General features: G+C 49.8%; 1 protein-coding gene across 2 annotated transcripts in view; it reads right to left on the bottom strand.

Annotated features, from left to right (window-relative positions):
- rhpn2 (rhophilin, Rho GTPase binding protein 2) overlaps nt 1-6,132 on the bottom strand; it is a 50,919-nt gene extending 44,787 nt beyond the window's left edge. Inside the window, exon 1 of one of the 2 annotated variants that reach the window (XM_059651811.1) lies at nt 6,056-6,132. In XM_059651811.1, coding sequence (XP_059507794.1) covers nt 6,056-6,085 — 30 coding nt within the window. In that variant the 5' untranslated portion in view covers nt 6,086-6,132. Of the gene's footprint in view, nt 1-4,327; nt 4,621-6,055 lie in introns of those variants that run through there. The other variant, XM_059651810.1, reaches the window with a different exon arrangement.
- Nucleotides 6,133-16,088: the final 9,956 nt, after the last annotated feature.

Genomic DNA, 16,088 nt, shown 5'->3' with positions numbered 1-16,088 from the left:
CACTTGTTGGCTTTGTGAAGGGGGGAAAGGCGAAGATTCCAAAGGGGGTTTGACAAGGTGGATGTAGAAAGGATGTTTCCCCTTTGAAGGGAGAGACTGGAACAACACTGCATGGTATAAACGTTAGCAGAATCCTGCTTAAAACAGCAATGAAGCTGTTTTCTCTCTCAGAAAAGGGAGAGCCTTTGGAGCTCTCTTCCCCAGACAGCAGTGAAGGCACAGGCATTGAATATATTTGCCGGGGGGTGGACTGAGATAAAACTTTCACTAGCAAAGGAGTTTAAGGTTACTGCTCACACTACAAGCGTTTGCAGACCTCCCAGTCGGCATTTTGAATTTCCTGTTGCTGCAGTGTTTTGTTTTTTGTTCACAGAAGCTTCTTTTTAATTCTTTCTCTGGATGTGGGTGTCTTTGACCTGGGCAGCATTCGGTGCCCACCCTGAGCTGCCCTGGAAGAGGGTGGTAGCTCGTGACACTTTACAGACAGCACTGTGTTCGATCAGACCCAGTCAGGGCAGGACCATGTGAACTGGCTAAACACCACTATAACCAAGGGCACTATAAGGTTTGTGAGGCACGGCCTACCCTTCACAAAACCGTGCTGACTATCCCTAATCCTGCTACTATCTTCTGTGTTTCTATGATTGCCCCGAGGGGGGCAAGTGAATGACAAAGAAAAACAGGATGGCTCCAACTGGGTGTCTCTTTACATCCTTCAGTCATCTCAGTAGATTCGCCAACTTTAGGCACATTTAAGTCGTCATTGGACAAGCATATGGACGTACGTGGAATAGTGTAGGTTAGATGGGCTTGAGATCGGTATGACAGGTCGGCACAACATCAAGGGCCGAAGGGCCTGTACTGTGCTGTAATGTTCTATGTTCTATGTTGTATGTTCAGTTCACAGAGCTCAAAAAGAAACCAAACATTGCAGAAACAGATGCAATAACTGTATTGACTCTAGATAGTGAGTGAGTCAGCTGTTTAAACATCAACAACACCCAACGCAGCTCAGGAACAAAATACTGGGCAGTCCAGCCTCAGCAGCAGCACACAGAATGAACCTTTGCATTGCTGCTGTCCTGCTATTACACAGCACACAGCTTCATTAAACACTTACACAGTTCACCACTTCGCCCAGTCCTGGCCACAATGAAACAACCTTCCCTGCTTTATAAAGCAGTAAGGCAAACACTTTAAATAATTCAACACCTCCCACCCCACGCCCCAGGGCCCAATATCCTTTGCTTCCCTGCAGTGTTGTCAGTCAGGAGTGTGTGTCTGTCTGTCTCTGCGTGCGTGTCTGCATCTGTCTGTGTCTGCGTGCGTGCGTGTGTCTGCGTGCGTGTCTGTTCAATGTACAGGAAAGCACATAAGTACAGAACCTTGGATAAGCAGATGGATGATGATGGGATAGTGTACGAGGAGGGGCTTAGATTAGTTCACAGGTCGGCGCAACATTGAGGGCTGAAGGGCCTGTTCTGCGCTGTACTGTTGCCTCTGTGGGATGTGTTACACAGACTAACACATATTAGCAGTCCATCCCCAGGCTGCTGATCTCCCCACAACATTCTGAAATTAATGACATAACAAGGTGTGAAGCTGGAGGAACACAGCAGGCCAAGCAGCATCACAGGAGCAGGAAAGCTGACGTTTCGGGTCTGGACCCTTCTTCAGAAATGAAGAATTCTCCAGCACCGGTAGTTCCTACTATTCTGAAATTAATGATTCCCTCTCATCAATCAGGCTGAGGAGACACAATTTCACCATCACCATTCAAACACGCCAGTTTAATAATGCCTGGTCAACTTCTACTTCTGAGAAAGTCCTGTGTAACAGACTGGGTAACAAAATGGGGCTGGGTTCGAGGAGAATGTAGTGAGATCGACATAGAATGGCTGCAGTGGCAGGAACCAAAAGGTTGGTGGTGATTAATGACTGGAAGGCTGGTTCCCGGGGCATTCCGTGGGGCTCAGTCTTTCTCCTTTTGTGCTTTTTATCAAAGACTTGGACATAATCAAGAAGTTTGCAGACAACACAAAGATTGGCTGCATGGTCAATAGAGAGGGAGGGAATCTGGAGACTGTGGGAGGGTACCAATAGTCTGATGGGGACGAGAGAAGAGTGGCTGGTGGAGTTCAGCTGGGAGAAGTGAGAGGTGGTGTATTCACAAGGGTCAGATCCAGGAAAAAAAAATCAATACTGTAGTGAAGAATGTTTGAGAGGAAGTGAGAAACCTGGAGCAAACATCCACAGATCCCTGTAGATCACAGGGCAGGTCGTGATAGTATCAGTGATAATGGGAACTGCAGATGCTGGAGAATTCCAAGATAATAAAATGTGAGGCTGGATGAACACAGCAGGCCCAGCAGCATCTCAGGAGCACAAAAGCTGACGTTTCGGGCCTAGACCCTTCATCAGAGAGGGGGATGGGGTGAGGGTTCTGGAATAAATAGGGAGAGAGGGGGAGGCGGACCGAAGATGGAGAGAAAAGAAGATAGGTGGAGAGGTAGGGAGGGGATAGGTCGTGATAGTGTTTGGGAAGATGGGTCTTGCTTTTTGACTAAATGATGACTGTGTGGCTGGTTTGCAATGCAGGATGTTGCCAATGAGCATGGGTTCAATTTCTGCACTGACTGCGGTGACCAGGAAAGACTCTCCTTCTCACTCTCTCCCCCCTCACCCGAGTGTGGTGACCCTCCGGTTAAACCACCAGCCATCATATCGCTTTCTCTGTGTCTGTCTCTAATGAGGGAGCAGCCCTCTGGTCTGGTCAGAATATGTCAATTTTAACTTTTACCTTTAGAATATCAGAGCAAGGTGGTTATGCTGGAACTGTAGAGATGAGCACTGTGTTCAGTTCTGGTCACCCCATCACAGAAAGAGTGCCAACAAACTAGACAGGGTACAAAGAGGGTTTACAAAGTTTACCAGGGCTGGGAATTTGTAACTATGAGGAAGCAACAGCCTGACACAGTCATACTCACAGAATCATACCTTACAGACAGTGTCCCAGACACCACCATCACTGTCCCTAAGTACGTCCTGTCCCACCTTCTGCGCAGACCCAGCCGAGGAGGGTGGTACAGTGGGATACAGTCGGGAGGGAGTTGCTCTGGGAGTCCTCAACATTGACTGTGGAACCCATGAAGTCTCATGGCTTCAGATTAAACATGAGCAAGGAACCCTCCTGCTGATTACCACATACCGTCTTTCCTCAGCTGGTGAATCTGTATTCTTCCATGATGAGTATCACTTGGACGAAGCACAGAGCGGGGTAAGGGCACAAAATGTACTGTGGGTGGGGGATGTCAATGTCCACCTCCAAGAGTGGCTCGGCAGCAGTACTACTGATCGAGCTGGTCAAGTCCGAAAGGACAGAGCTGCGAGACTTGGTACTCCCGTAGCCAAGCTGTTCCAGTGCAGCTACAACATGGCATCAAGCAGCCCGAGCAAAATTGCAATCAGTGGGTATCGGGGGCAAACTCTCCGCTGGTTGGAGTTATACCTGAGACACAGGAAGATGATTGTGGTTGTGGGAGGTCAGTCATCTCAGCTCCAGGACATCTCTGCAGGAGCTCCTCAGGGGAGTGTCCTCAGCCCAACCATCTTCAGCTGCTTCATCAATGACCTTCCCTCCATCATAAGGTCAGAAATGGGGACATTCACCGATGATTGTACAATGTTCAGCACCATTTGCAACTCCTCAGATACTGAAGCAGTCCGTGCTCAAAATTCAACAAGATCTGGACAATATCCAGGTTTGGGCTGACAAGTGACATTCGCGCCACACAAATGCCGGGCACTGACCATCACCAATAAGAGAGAATCTAACCACTGCCCCTTGACATTCCCTGTACTGCTGCACTGACCACATGCTCAGTCAGAATCTACGAAACCTCAACTGGCCACGCAACCCCCAACCCGGCATCACCCCCAAAACCCCTGGGGCCCCCCACCAAACCCCCAGGATCACACACACCCCAAAATCCCAGGGATCCCCGAAACCCCACATCACCCCCCCAAAGCCCTGGGATAGCCCCCCCCGAAATCCCAGGGATCCCCCAAACCCCACATCACCCCCCCAAACCCCTGGGATTGCCCCCCCCGAAATCCCAGGAATCCCCCAAACCCCACAAACCCCGGGATCGCGCCCCCCCAAACCCCGGGATCGCGCCCCCCCACACCCCGGGATCGCGCCCCCCCACAAACCCCGGGATCCGCCGCCCCCAAACCCCGGGATCCGCCGCCCCCAAACCCCGGGGATCACTAAACGCCGCGACTACAGCCCAAGCCCAGAGTGAGCCCGATCCCCCGCGGCACTGACCTTACGGAAGTGGCTGCTATCCCCGGTCGGACTGACCGAATGGCCGCTGGTTCGGAGAGTGTCGGTCATCGCGGGACCGACTCTGGATCCCGGGATCACCGCACCGCTCTCGCACTGGATCCTGGCTTGTTCTCTCCGGGTCCGGCTGGATCCCTCTCTCTCTCTCTCTCTCACACTCTCTCTCACACACACACACACACACACACACACACACACACACACAGCCTGTGCCGCTAGATCCGTCTCTCTCTCGATCCCCCGCTCCACTGGATCCGGTTTCACTGCTGAATCCTCTTTAAAATCTCAGCCCAGGATCCGCCCCGTTCAAACAGCCAACCAGAGGCGGAGAGATCCAGATCAGCCGGAGCCAGATCCACCAACACATCCAAAACTCGAACAAAGCGATCCCTAGAGGTCGGCGGCCAGATCCCGTTCAATCAACACCTTATTCCGATAATTTAATCAACAAATTAAATTACCAGATCCCACAGAATCAATTGATCAAATACCTGCTCCCGTTTCATTTATGAAACAACAGGTGATCCAAAAAAATCTAACCAGTCCCAATCCCAAAAATCAACACCTGACCTCAGTAAATCAAGGAATCAACACCTAGGGATCTTGTGATCCATGTGCCATTTCATTCTGGAACTGAAGCCTTGCTCTGGAATTAATCAACTCTGCAGCTATTCCCAGGATAGGCCCCTCTCCCACAGTCAGTCGCTCTCCCAGGAGTCTGTCCCTCTACCAGGGTCAGTCCCTCTCCCAGGACGTGTCCCTCTCCCTGGGTCTGCCTCATTCCCAGGGTCTCTCCATCTCCCAAAATCTGCCCCATTCCCAGGGTCTGTCCCTCTTCCAGACTCTGTCCCTCTACCAGGGTCAGTCCCTCTCCCAGGATCTGCCCCTCTCCCAGTGTCTGCCCCTCTCCCAGTGTCTGCCCCTCTCCCACGATCTGTCCCTCTCCCAGGGTCTGTCCCTTTCCCAGGGTCTGTCCCTCTCCCAGACTCTGCATCTCTCCCAGGGTCTGCCCCATTCCCAGACTCTGTCCCTCTCCCAGGATCAGCCCCTCTCCCAGGGTCTGGCCTCTCCCCGGGTCTGTCCCTCTTCCAGGGATCTGTCCCTCTCCCAGGATCAGCCCCTCTCACAGGGCCTGTCCCTCTCCCAGGATCTGTCCCTCTCCCAGCGTCTGTCCGTCTCCCAAGATCCATCCCTCTCCCAGAATCTGCATCTCTCCCAGGGTCTGCCACATTCCCAGGATCTGTCCCCCTCCCAGACTCTGCCCTTCTCCCAGTGTCTGTCCCTCTCCCAGGATCTGACCCTCTCCTAGAGTCTGTCCTTCTCTCAAGGTCTGCCCCATTCCCAGGTTCTGCCCCTCTCCCAGGATCTGCCCTTCTTCCAGAGCTGGTCCCTCTCGCAGGATCTGCCCCTCTCCAAGACTGTGCCCACAGAATGGGATCTTTCCCAGAAAATCTCCTTTATTTAGCCTTTTCCATTAAACCAGAAGCTTCATAAAGAACTTGAAGCTTCTGAATGATGTTGGACGTGTGGTCACAGCTGTAATACAAACAAGCCAGGCCTGCTAATGTGTGCAAAATGATATCCCACAACAACAGACTGAAAGGAACCGGGCTTTCTGGTGAACGGTGAGGAATAAATATTGATCCAGATTGTAGGCAGAACGTCTCCTGCTCTTGTGCAGACCAGTACCATGTCTTTGTTTACAGGTACCTGAGAGGGAACGGCTTGGGGGCTCACCATCCAACGGCCAGGGTCCTTGCAGAAAGACGACAGCTCGAGTTGTAAGGACAAACTTTCCAGTGATGTCACCTGGGGTGGAGTGTGAGTCCACACCCACAGCGCACCGTCACTGTTAGTACAGTGACGGCAAACAATTCCTCTGTAACCCATGATCTACCAGCTCAGACAGCACAGTGTAGAGGCAGCTTACTCTGTATCTAACCCCGTGCTGCCCCTATCCCTGTCCCTCGGAGTGTTTGATGGGGGACATCGTAGAGGGAGCTTTACTCTGTGTTTAACCCTGTGCTGTCCCTGTCCCTGGGTGTGTTTAACCCTGTGCTGTCCCTGTCCCTGGGAGCGTCTGTTGGGGGACAGTGTAGAGGGAGCTTTACTGTGTTTCTAATCCCATACTGTCCCTGTCCCTGGGAGTGTTCGATGGGGACAGTGTAGAGGGAGCTTTACTGTGTTTCTAATCCCATACTGTCCCTGTCCCTGGGAATGCTCAATGGGGACAGTGTAGAGGGAGCTTTACTCTGTTTCTCACCCCATACTGTCCCTGTCCCTGGGAGTGTCTGTTGGGGGACAGTGTAGAGGGAGCTTTACTCTGTATCTAACCCCATGCTGTCCCTGTCCCTGGGAGTGTTTGATGGGGGACAGTGCAGAGGGAGCTTTACTCAGTATCTAACCCTGTGCTGTCCCTGTCCCTGAGAGTGTTTGATGGGGGACAGTGCAGAGGGAGCTTCACTCAGTATCTAACCCTGTGCTGTCCCTGTCCTGGGAGTGTTTGATGGGGGACAGTGTAGAGGGAGCTTTACTCTGTTTCTCACCCCATACTGTCCCTGTTTTTGGGAGTGTTCGATGGGGACAGGATTGTACATACCGATGAAAATGAGCGTCTCGTTGCCACTTGGACCTATTTTCCCTTCTAGTTCCACCGAGCAAGACCAGAATCCCCTGTCCAAGAGCAATATGATAGTTTACAGAACTCTCCATTCGTCACCATTGGCTCTTGCTGTGGGCAGTATCTGTTGATCTTTGGGTTTGTATTCCACTCGGAATGAACAGCTATGAAATTGAACTAGTGATGTGTAGTAGCTGCAAATCTCTGAGTGTGCTGTTCTGGGCCTAACTTTTTCCTCTGGCCAAGGTGCTGGAAGAACCTGTTTTTATTGAAAGCAGGTTGTCAGGGTGTTACTGTTCATGTCCTAATTTCAAAGAGGAAATTCCACTTGAGAGAATAGGGCAGTTTTTCAGAACCTTTTAGTTGATTTTTTCCTGTGTGATTTCTAAGGGAGGTTCCTGGAACCGACACAGGCCTCCTGAACTGAGCAGGCCAAGCAGCATCAGAGGAGCAGGAAAGCCCGAAACGTCAGCCTTCCTGCTCCTCTGATGCTGCCTGATCCTGCTGTGTTCATCCAGCTCCACACCTTGTTATCTCAGATTCTCCAGCATCTGCAGTTCCTGCTGTCTCTGCCTCCCAAGTTGGTTCTATCAGCCCACTGGGCCGTGAATGATCTGCACCTGAATTTCATTTCTCTTCCTTAGCCCGTGATTCAGTGGGGCTCGTGTGGTGTAGTGGTACTGTCCGCACCTCTGAGCCAGGAGGCCTGGGTTTAAGTCCCAACTGCCCCTGCAGTATGTAATAACATCTCTGAGCTGGTTGTTTAGAATTCTTTTTTCTCAGTCGCTGTGTGGGAACTTCATTGGAATAGGAATGCAATGAACCAGACGAATGGCCTGGGAACATGGGATTGAGCCCAGTTGTGGCAGGTTGTGAAATTTGAATTCAGTGAAAATACAGGGGGAGAAATGATGGCTGTGAAAGCACTAGCAATATTCAGAAAAACCCATCTGGTTCATCAATGTCCTTTAGGGAAGGAAGCCTGCTGTCCTGGCATCGTCTGGCCCAGGTGTGACTCCAGACCAACAGCAAAGGTGTGGTCTCTTTACTGCCCCCAGGATGGGCAATGCATGCTGGCTGGGGATTGAGGGGTGTGGCGAGAGGGGTTGGGGGGAGGTCGGTAACAATGACAGGGAGATCACGGCCAGGGATCACAAAGTGAAGGATCTAAACAATCTGCTCCTGGACTATTGGCTCCATCACGTCGCCTGGCATGAGCCTGAGGTTGAAGGGACTCTGTACACGACACAGGGTCACATTCAGAGCCAGGGTCAGTTTCTGACCATACATGCTCCCTGTCAGTCAGACCACCCTGACCATCTCCCCCTCACCCTCACCCTCACCCTCGGTGCTCTCCACAGACAAGAAATATCTTGATATTAAAATTCCCGTTTGTGTTTACAATCTCGCCCTGACTGCGTCCCTCCCTACCTTTGTAATTTGTTTAACTCCATAACCCTTGAAGATATCTCCTCCTCACTTTCTGCCCTCCTGAGTTCACCCCCCCCACCCCAACCACCACTATTACAATCATTGCAGCCTTGGTCACTAGGCCTTAGGCTGTTCAGGCCCCAACTGCTGGCATTTCCGCCCTATACCTCTCCATTTCTCCCCCTCTTCCTCCCCACTTCTCTCCCCCTTTCCATATCCCCCTTCCCTGCTCCCTCTCCATCTCTCCTCACTTCACCCTCCCATTCACCTCATTTTCTCCCTCCTCCTCCACCTCTCCCCATCCCACTTCCTCTCTCTCTCCCTCTTCCTCTCCCCTCCTTGCTCCACCTCTCCCCCTCCCCTTACTTTCATTCCTTAAGAGACCCTGAGAGACCTGCTCTCTGACTAAGTTTTTAGTCATGAGGTTTGGTTTAATAGTAATTACAGAATTGTTACAATGCGGGGAAGGCCATTCAGCCCATCATGTTGGGATGGAGTCCCCAGATGAACAGGACTCCTTCCCTGTCTTCATGTAACACTATCACACAAGCTTCCGTTTCAAATCACTTTGACAGAACCTGTCTCCCCCACAGCCCCAGGCAGGGCATTACACCCCCTCCCAACTTGTACCCTTTCCTCACTTCACTTCCAGCTCTTACGCAAATGAATTTAAATCTGGGCCGTCTCGTTCTCGGTCCTTCCTGCGTTGAAACCTTTTCTGAAAGTTTCATTCTTTGTAATTGCTCCTGTGAATCATCTTAAGACCATTCACTCTGTTAAAGAGACAATATGAATCTAAGATGTTGTTGCAAATCTGAACCAGCTCCTTAATGGATTTCCCTGCTCACTATCCATTTTGTGAAACTGAGAGAAACACAGGGCTAACATCTCACCAACAACAATGAGCTGAATGATGAGCGACTTCCTATAGAGATGTACAGCACCAAAACAGACCCTTCAGTCCAACTTGTCCATGCCAATCAGACATCCGAAATTAATCTAGTCCCATTTGGCCCATGTCCCTCTAAATCCTTCCTATTCATGTACCCATCCAGATGCCTTTTAAATGTTGTAATTATACCAGCCTACACTTCCTCTGGCAGCTAATTCCATATATGTGCCCTCCTCTGCATGAAAAAGTTACCCCTGAAGTCCCTTTTATATCTTTCCCCTCTCACCTTACAAACTTATGCCCCCTAGTTTTGGACTCCGCTACTGAGGGAAAGACCTTGGCTATTCACCGTTTTCAGTGGCCCTCTGATTTTGTAAACCTGTATAAAAGGTCACCCCTCAGCATCTGACTCTGCAAGGAAAACAGCCCCAGCCTATTCAGCTTCATCCTAAAGCTCAAACCTTCAATCATGGCAATATCCTTATAAATTGCTGCTGTTGTTTAAAAAGAAATTCTTCTACACTAAGTTGGTGGATATGCAAAGTTATAACTAAAACATGGGAAGGTTCAGCCACATTGGAGCATTCCCTGCTCTTCTTCAAAGGCCCAGATGATCTTCAATATCCACCGTCTTTACCAAGAGCTGGGCACAGGCCTCACAGGACAGTGCCTGAGGCCAACACCTTTCCAACAGCAGGAAACTGAAAAGAAAGAGAGCTCGTAAAAAATCATTAACAGAATGGACAAACTCAAAGAGTTGTAACGTTGAACTGGGAGAGTTACACAGTGAGTGTTACACAGGGAGAATTACACAGGGAGTGTAACACAGGGAGAGTTACACAGCGAGTGTGACACAGGGAGAGTTACACAGGGAGAGTTACACAGGGAGTGTTATACAAGGAGAGATACATGGGGAGAGTAACACAGGGAGAGTAACGCAGGGAGAGTTACACAGGGACAGTTGCATAGGGAGTGTCACACAGGGACAGTTACGCTGGGAGTGTTACACAGGGAGAGCTACACAGGGAGAGTTTCACAGGGAACATTACACAGGGAGAGTTACACAGGGAGTGTAACACAGGAAGAGTTACACAGGGAGTGTTACACAGGGAGTGTAACACAAGGAGAGTTACACAGGGAGTGTTACACAGGGAGTGTAACACAGGGAGAGTTACCAGGGAGTGTTACACAGGGAGTGTAACACAGGGAGAGTTACACAGGGAGTGTTACACAGGGAGAGCTACACAGGGAGTGTTACACAGGGAGTGTAACACAGGGAGAGTTACACAGGGAGAGATATACAGGGAGTGTTACACAGGGAGAGTTACACAGGGAGAGTTACACAGGGAGTGTAACACAGGGAGTGTTACACAGGAAGAGTTACACAGGGAGTGTAATGCAGGGAGAGTTACACAGGGAGTGTTACACAGGGAGTGTAACATAGGGAGAGTTACACAGGGAGTGTTACACAGGGAGAGTTAAACAGGGAGTGTTACACAGCGAGAGTTACACAGGGAGTGTAACACAGGGAGTGTAACACAGGGAGAGTTACACAGGGAGTGTTACGCAGGGAGAGTTACACAGGGAGTGTTACACAGGGAGTGTAACACAGGGACAGTTACACAGGGAGAGATATACAGGGAGTGTTACACAGGGAGTGTAACACAGGGAGAGTTACACAGGGAGAGTTACACAGGGAGCGTTACATAGGGAGTGTAACGCAGGGAGACTTACACAGGGAGTGTAACACAGGGAGAGTTACACAGGGAGTGTTACACAGGGAGTGTAACACAGGGAGAGTTACACAGGGAGTGTTACACAAGGAGTGTAACACAGGGAGAGTTACACAGGGAGTGTTACACAGGGAGTGTAACACAGGGAGAGCTACACAGGGAGTGTAACACAGGGAGAGTTACACAGGGAGTGTTACACAGGGAGAGTTACACAGGAAGTGTAACACAGGGAGTGTAACACAGGGAGAGTTACACAGGGAGTGCTACACAGGGAGAGTTACACAGGGAGTGTTACACAGGGAGTGTAACACAGGGAGAGTTACACAGGGAGTGTTACACAGGGAGTGTAACACAGGGAGAGTTACACAGGGAGTGTTACACAGGGAGTGTAACACAGGGAGAGCTACACAGGGAGTGTAACACAGGGAGAGTTAAACAGGGAGTGTTACACAGGGAGAGTTACACAGGGAGTGTTACACAGGGAGTGTAACACAGGGAGAGTTACACAGGGAGTGTTACACAGGGAGTGTAACACAGGGAGAGTTACACAGGGAGTGTAACACAGGGAGAGTTAAACAGGGAGTGTAACACAGGGAGAGTTACACAGGGAGTGTAACACAGGGAGTGTAACACAGGGAGAGTAACACAGGGAGTGTGATACAAGGAGAGGTACATGGGGAGAGTAACGCAGGGAGAGTTACGCTGGGAGAGTTTCACAGGGAGAGCTACACAGGGAAAGTTTCACAGGGAACATTACACAGGGAGTGTTACACAGGGAGAGTTACACAGGGAGTGTTACACAGGGAGTGTAACACAGGGAGAGTTACACAGGGAGAGTTACACAGGGAGTGTTACACAGGGAGTATTACACAGGGAGAGTTACACAGGGAGTGTAACACAGGAAGAGTTACACAGGGATTGTAACACAGGGAGAGTTACACAGGGAGTGTTATACAAGGAGAGATACTTGGGGAGAGTAACACAGGGAGAGTAATGCAGGGAGAGTTACGCAGGGACAGTTGCATAGGGAGTGTCACGCAGGGACAGTTACGCTGGGAGAGTTACACAGGGAGAGCTACACAGGGGGAGTTTCACAGGGAACATTACACAGGGAGTGTTACACAGGGAGAGTTACACAGGGAGTGTTACACAGGGAGTGTTACACAGGGAGAGTTACACAGTGAGTGTTACACAGGGAGAGTTACACAGGGAGAGTTACACAGGGAGTGTTACACAGGGAGTGTAACACAGGGAGAGTTACACAGGGAGTGTAACACAGGGAGTGTAACACAGGGAGAGTTACACAGGGAGTGTTACACAGGGAGTGTAACACAGGGAGAGTTACGCAGGGAGTGTTACACAGGGAGAGTTAAACAGGGAGTGTTACACAGGGAGAGTTACACAGGGAGAGTTTCACAGGGAACATTACACAGGGAGAGTTACACAGGGAGTGTAACACAGGAAGAGTTACACAGGGAGTGTTACACAGGGAGAGTTACCAGGGAGTGTTACACAGCGAGTGTAACACAGGGAGAGTTACACAGGGAGTGTTATACAGGGAGAGTTAAACAGGGAGTGTTACACAGGCAGAGTTACACAGGGAGTGTAACACAGGGAGTGTAACACAGGGAGAGTTACACAGGGAGTGTTACACAGGGAGAGTTACACAGGGAGTGTTACACAGGGAGTGTAACACAGGGAGAGTTACACAGGGAGAGTTACACAGGGAGTGTAACACAGGGAGAGTTACACAGGGAGTGTAACACAGGGAGTGTAACACAGTGAGAGTTACACAGGGAGTGTTACACAGGGAGAGTTACACAGGGAGTGTAACACAGGGAGTGTAACACAGGGAGAGTTACACAGGGAGTGTTACACAGGGAGTGTAACACAGGGAGAATTACACAGGGAGTGTTACACAGGGAGTGTAACACAGGGAGAGTTACACAGGGAGTGTAACACAGTGAGAGTTACACAGGGAGTGTTACACAGGGAGAGTTACACAGGGAGTGTAACACAGGGAGTGTAACACAGGGAGAGTTACACAGGGAGAGTTACACAGGGAGTGTTACACAGGGAGTGTAACACAGGGAGAGTTACACAGGGAGTGTTACACAGGGAGTGTAACACAGGGAGAGTTACACAGGGAGTGTTACACAGGGAGTGTAACACAGGGAGTGTTACACAGGGAGTGTTACACAGGGAGTGTAACACAGGGAGAGTTACACAGGGAGTGTTACACAGGGAGAGTTACACAGGGAGTGTAACACAGAGAGTGTAACACAGGGAGAGTTACACAGGGAGTGTGATGCAAGGAGAGATACATGGGGAGAGTAACGCAGGGAGAGTTACGCAGGGACAGTTGCATAGGGAGTGTTACACAGGGACAGTTACGCTGGGAGAGTTACACAGGGAGAGCTACACAGGGAAAGTTTCACAGGGAGCAGTACACAGGGAGTGTTACACAGGGAGAGTTAAACAGGGAGTGTTACACAGGCAGAGTTACACAGGGAGTGTAACACAGGGAGTGTAACACAGGGAGAGTTACACAGGGAGTGTTACACAGGGAGAGTTACACAGGGAGTGTTACACAGGGAGTGTAACACAGGGAGAGTTACACAGGGAGAGTTACACAGGGAGTGTAACACAGGGAGAGTTACACAGGGAGTGTAACACAGGGAGTGTAACACAGTGAGAGTTACACAGGGAGTGTTACACAGGGAGAGTTACACAGGGAGTGTAACACAGGGAGTGTAACACAGGGAGAGTTACACAGGGAGTGTTACACAGGGAGTGTAACACAGGGAGAATTACACAGGGAGTGTTACACAGGGAGTGTAACACAGGGAGAGTTACACAGGGAGTGTAACACAGTGAGAGTTACACAGGGAGTGTTACACAGGGAGAGTTACACAGGGAGTGTAACACAGGGAGTGTAACACAGGGAGAGTTACACAGGGAGTGTTACACAGGGAGAGTTACACAGGGAGTGTTACACAGGGAGTGTAACACAGGGAGAGTTACACAGGGAGAGTTACACAGGGAGTGTTACACAGGGAGTGTAACACAGGGAGTGTTACACAGGGAGTGTTACACAGGGAGTGTAACACAGGGAGAGTTACACAGGGAGTGTTACACAGGGAGTGTTACACAGGGAGAGTTACACAGGGAGTGTAACACAGAGAGTGTAACACAGGGAGAGTTACACAGGGAGTGTGATGCAAGGAGAGATACATGGGGAGAGTAACGCAGGGAGAGTTACGCAGGGACAGTTGCATAGGGAGTGTTACACAGGGACAGTTACGCTGGGAGAGTTACACAGGGAGAGCTACACAGGGAAAGTTTCACAGGGAGCATTACACAGGGAGTGTTACACAGGGAGATTTACACAGGGAGTGTTACACAGGAAGAGTTACACAGGGATTGTAACACAGGGAAAGTTACACAGGGAGTGTTATACAAGGAGAGATACTTGGGGAGAGTAACACAGGGATTGTAACGCAGGGAGAGTTACGCAGGGACAGTTGCATAGGGAGTGTCACGCAGGGACAGTTACGCTGGGAGAGTTACACAGGGAGAGCTACACAGGGAGAGTTTCACAGGGAACATTACACAGGGAGTGTTACACAGGGAGAGTTACACAGGGAGTGTTACACAGGGAGTGTAACACAGGGAGAGTTACACAGGGAGTGTTACACAGGGAGTGTAACACAGGGAGAGTTAGACAGGGAGTGTAACACAGGGAGTGTAACACAGGGAGAGTTACACAGGGAGTGTTATACAAGGAGAGATACATGGGGAGAGTAACACAGGGACAGTTACGCTGGGAGAGTTACACAGGGAGAGCTACACAGGGAAAGTTTCACAGGGAACATTACACAGGGAGAGATACACAGGGAGAGTTACGCTGGGAGAGTTACATAGGGAGAGTAACACAGGGAGAGTTACTAAGGTAAAGTTATGCTGGGATTGTTCCGGTTGGAGATTAACACAGGGAGAGTTACACTGAGAGTAACACAGGGAGAGTGACACAGGGAGAGTTACACAGGGAGAGTTACAGAGGGAGAGTGACACAGGGAGAGTTGCGCAGGGGGATTGAAGCTGTGGTGATTTTCATGTTGTGTAGCAAATCTATGATCAGGTTTGTGAAGAGTTAATGAACCTTTCTGTGAGAACATGAGGAGTTGATGAGGCAGGCGAACCAACCCAAGTGTGATCTGACAGTGCAAGGCACCATTCCACCCACTGTATGTGTGACCTCCTTCTGAAAGTTTTCTGAATTGCTCCATCTCCCCTGTGTTGTTGTAGCTCCGCAAATGTTTCCCTTCCGAAGTAAATATCAAACCAATGAGATTGTACGAGAGCAGCCTGATGCTGCCTGAGGTTACTGTTGCAATGATGTGTGCAAACGTTGCCATATTAATAGACATGTTTTCTCTTTTAATTCCTAAATGACACATCTCTATAAAAAGAGGACAGCGACAGAAAAACCACTGTGCTGGTAAATTCTGTGACTGTCTGGAAAAAGTTGCATCTGACACCTCTGGAATGTCATATCTGTGAAAAATTGGTGAAACAGGGAGAGGATTAACAAGAACAGATATAGATGGGGAGAGTGTATCCTTCGCCATTCAGCAGATACTCACTTCTCACAGACACATCAGCTTTACTCTCCTGCAATCGGCAGGATGTAGTTACAAACTGAGACAGCATTAATCAGTGTGTGGTAGTGGTCAGGTTTCCCAATGTGCAGGGAGAGTGCTTTGAGGACACCCTTGCATGGCAGGTAAAAGGGCGAGGAAACCCCTACACTATCATTGCTGCCAGCTGGTTCAGAAGGAATCGGAACAAAAACATTTCAATCAGTCAAACTAACCAAGAATGTTGTGATCAAGTGATAAACTGGCAACATGAACTCTGTAGCTGAGTGTCTTTGTGTTTCAACTTCATCAGCAATTCACAAACTGATCCGTACAGTTTTTGTTTTACTTTTGTTTTTGCTCTCACCCATTGTTTCCAATCGGGGTTTCCGTGTTTTTCAATTGCTTCCTGCATTTAGTAATTAAT

The sequence above is a fragment of the Stegostoma tigrinum genome, chromosome 16 (genome assembly GCF_030684315.1).
Source record: "Stegostoma tigrinum isolate sSteTig4 chromosome 16, sSteTig4.hap1, whole genome shotgun sequence".
NCBI lineage: Eukaryota > Metazoa > Chordata > Chondrichthyes > Orectolobiformes > Stegostomatidae > Stegostoma > Stegostoma tigrinum.
This window is presented reverse-complemented; position numbering and strand designations above follow the sequence as displayed.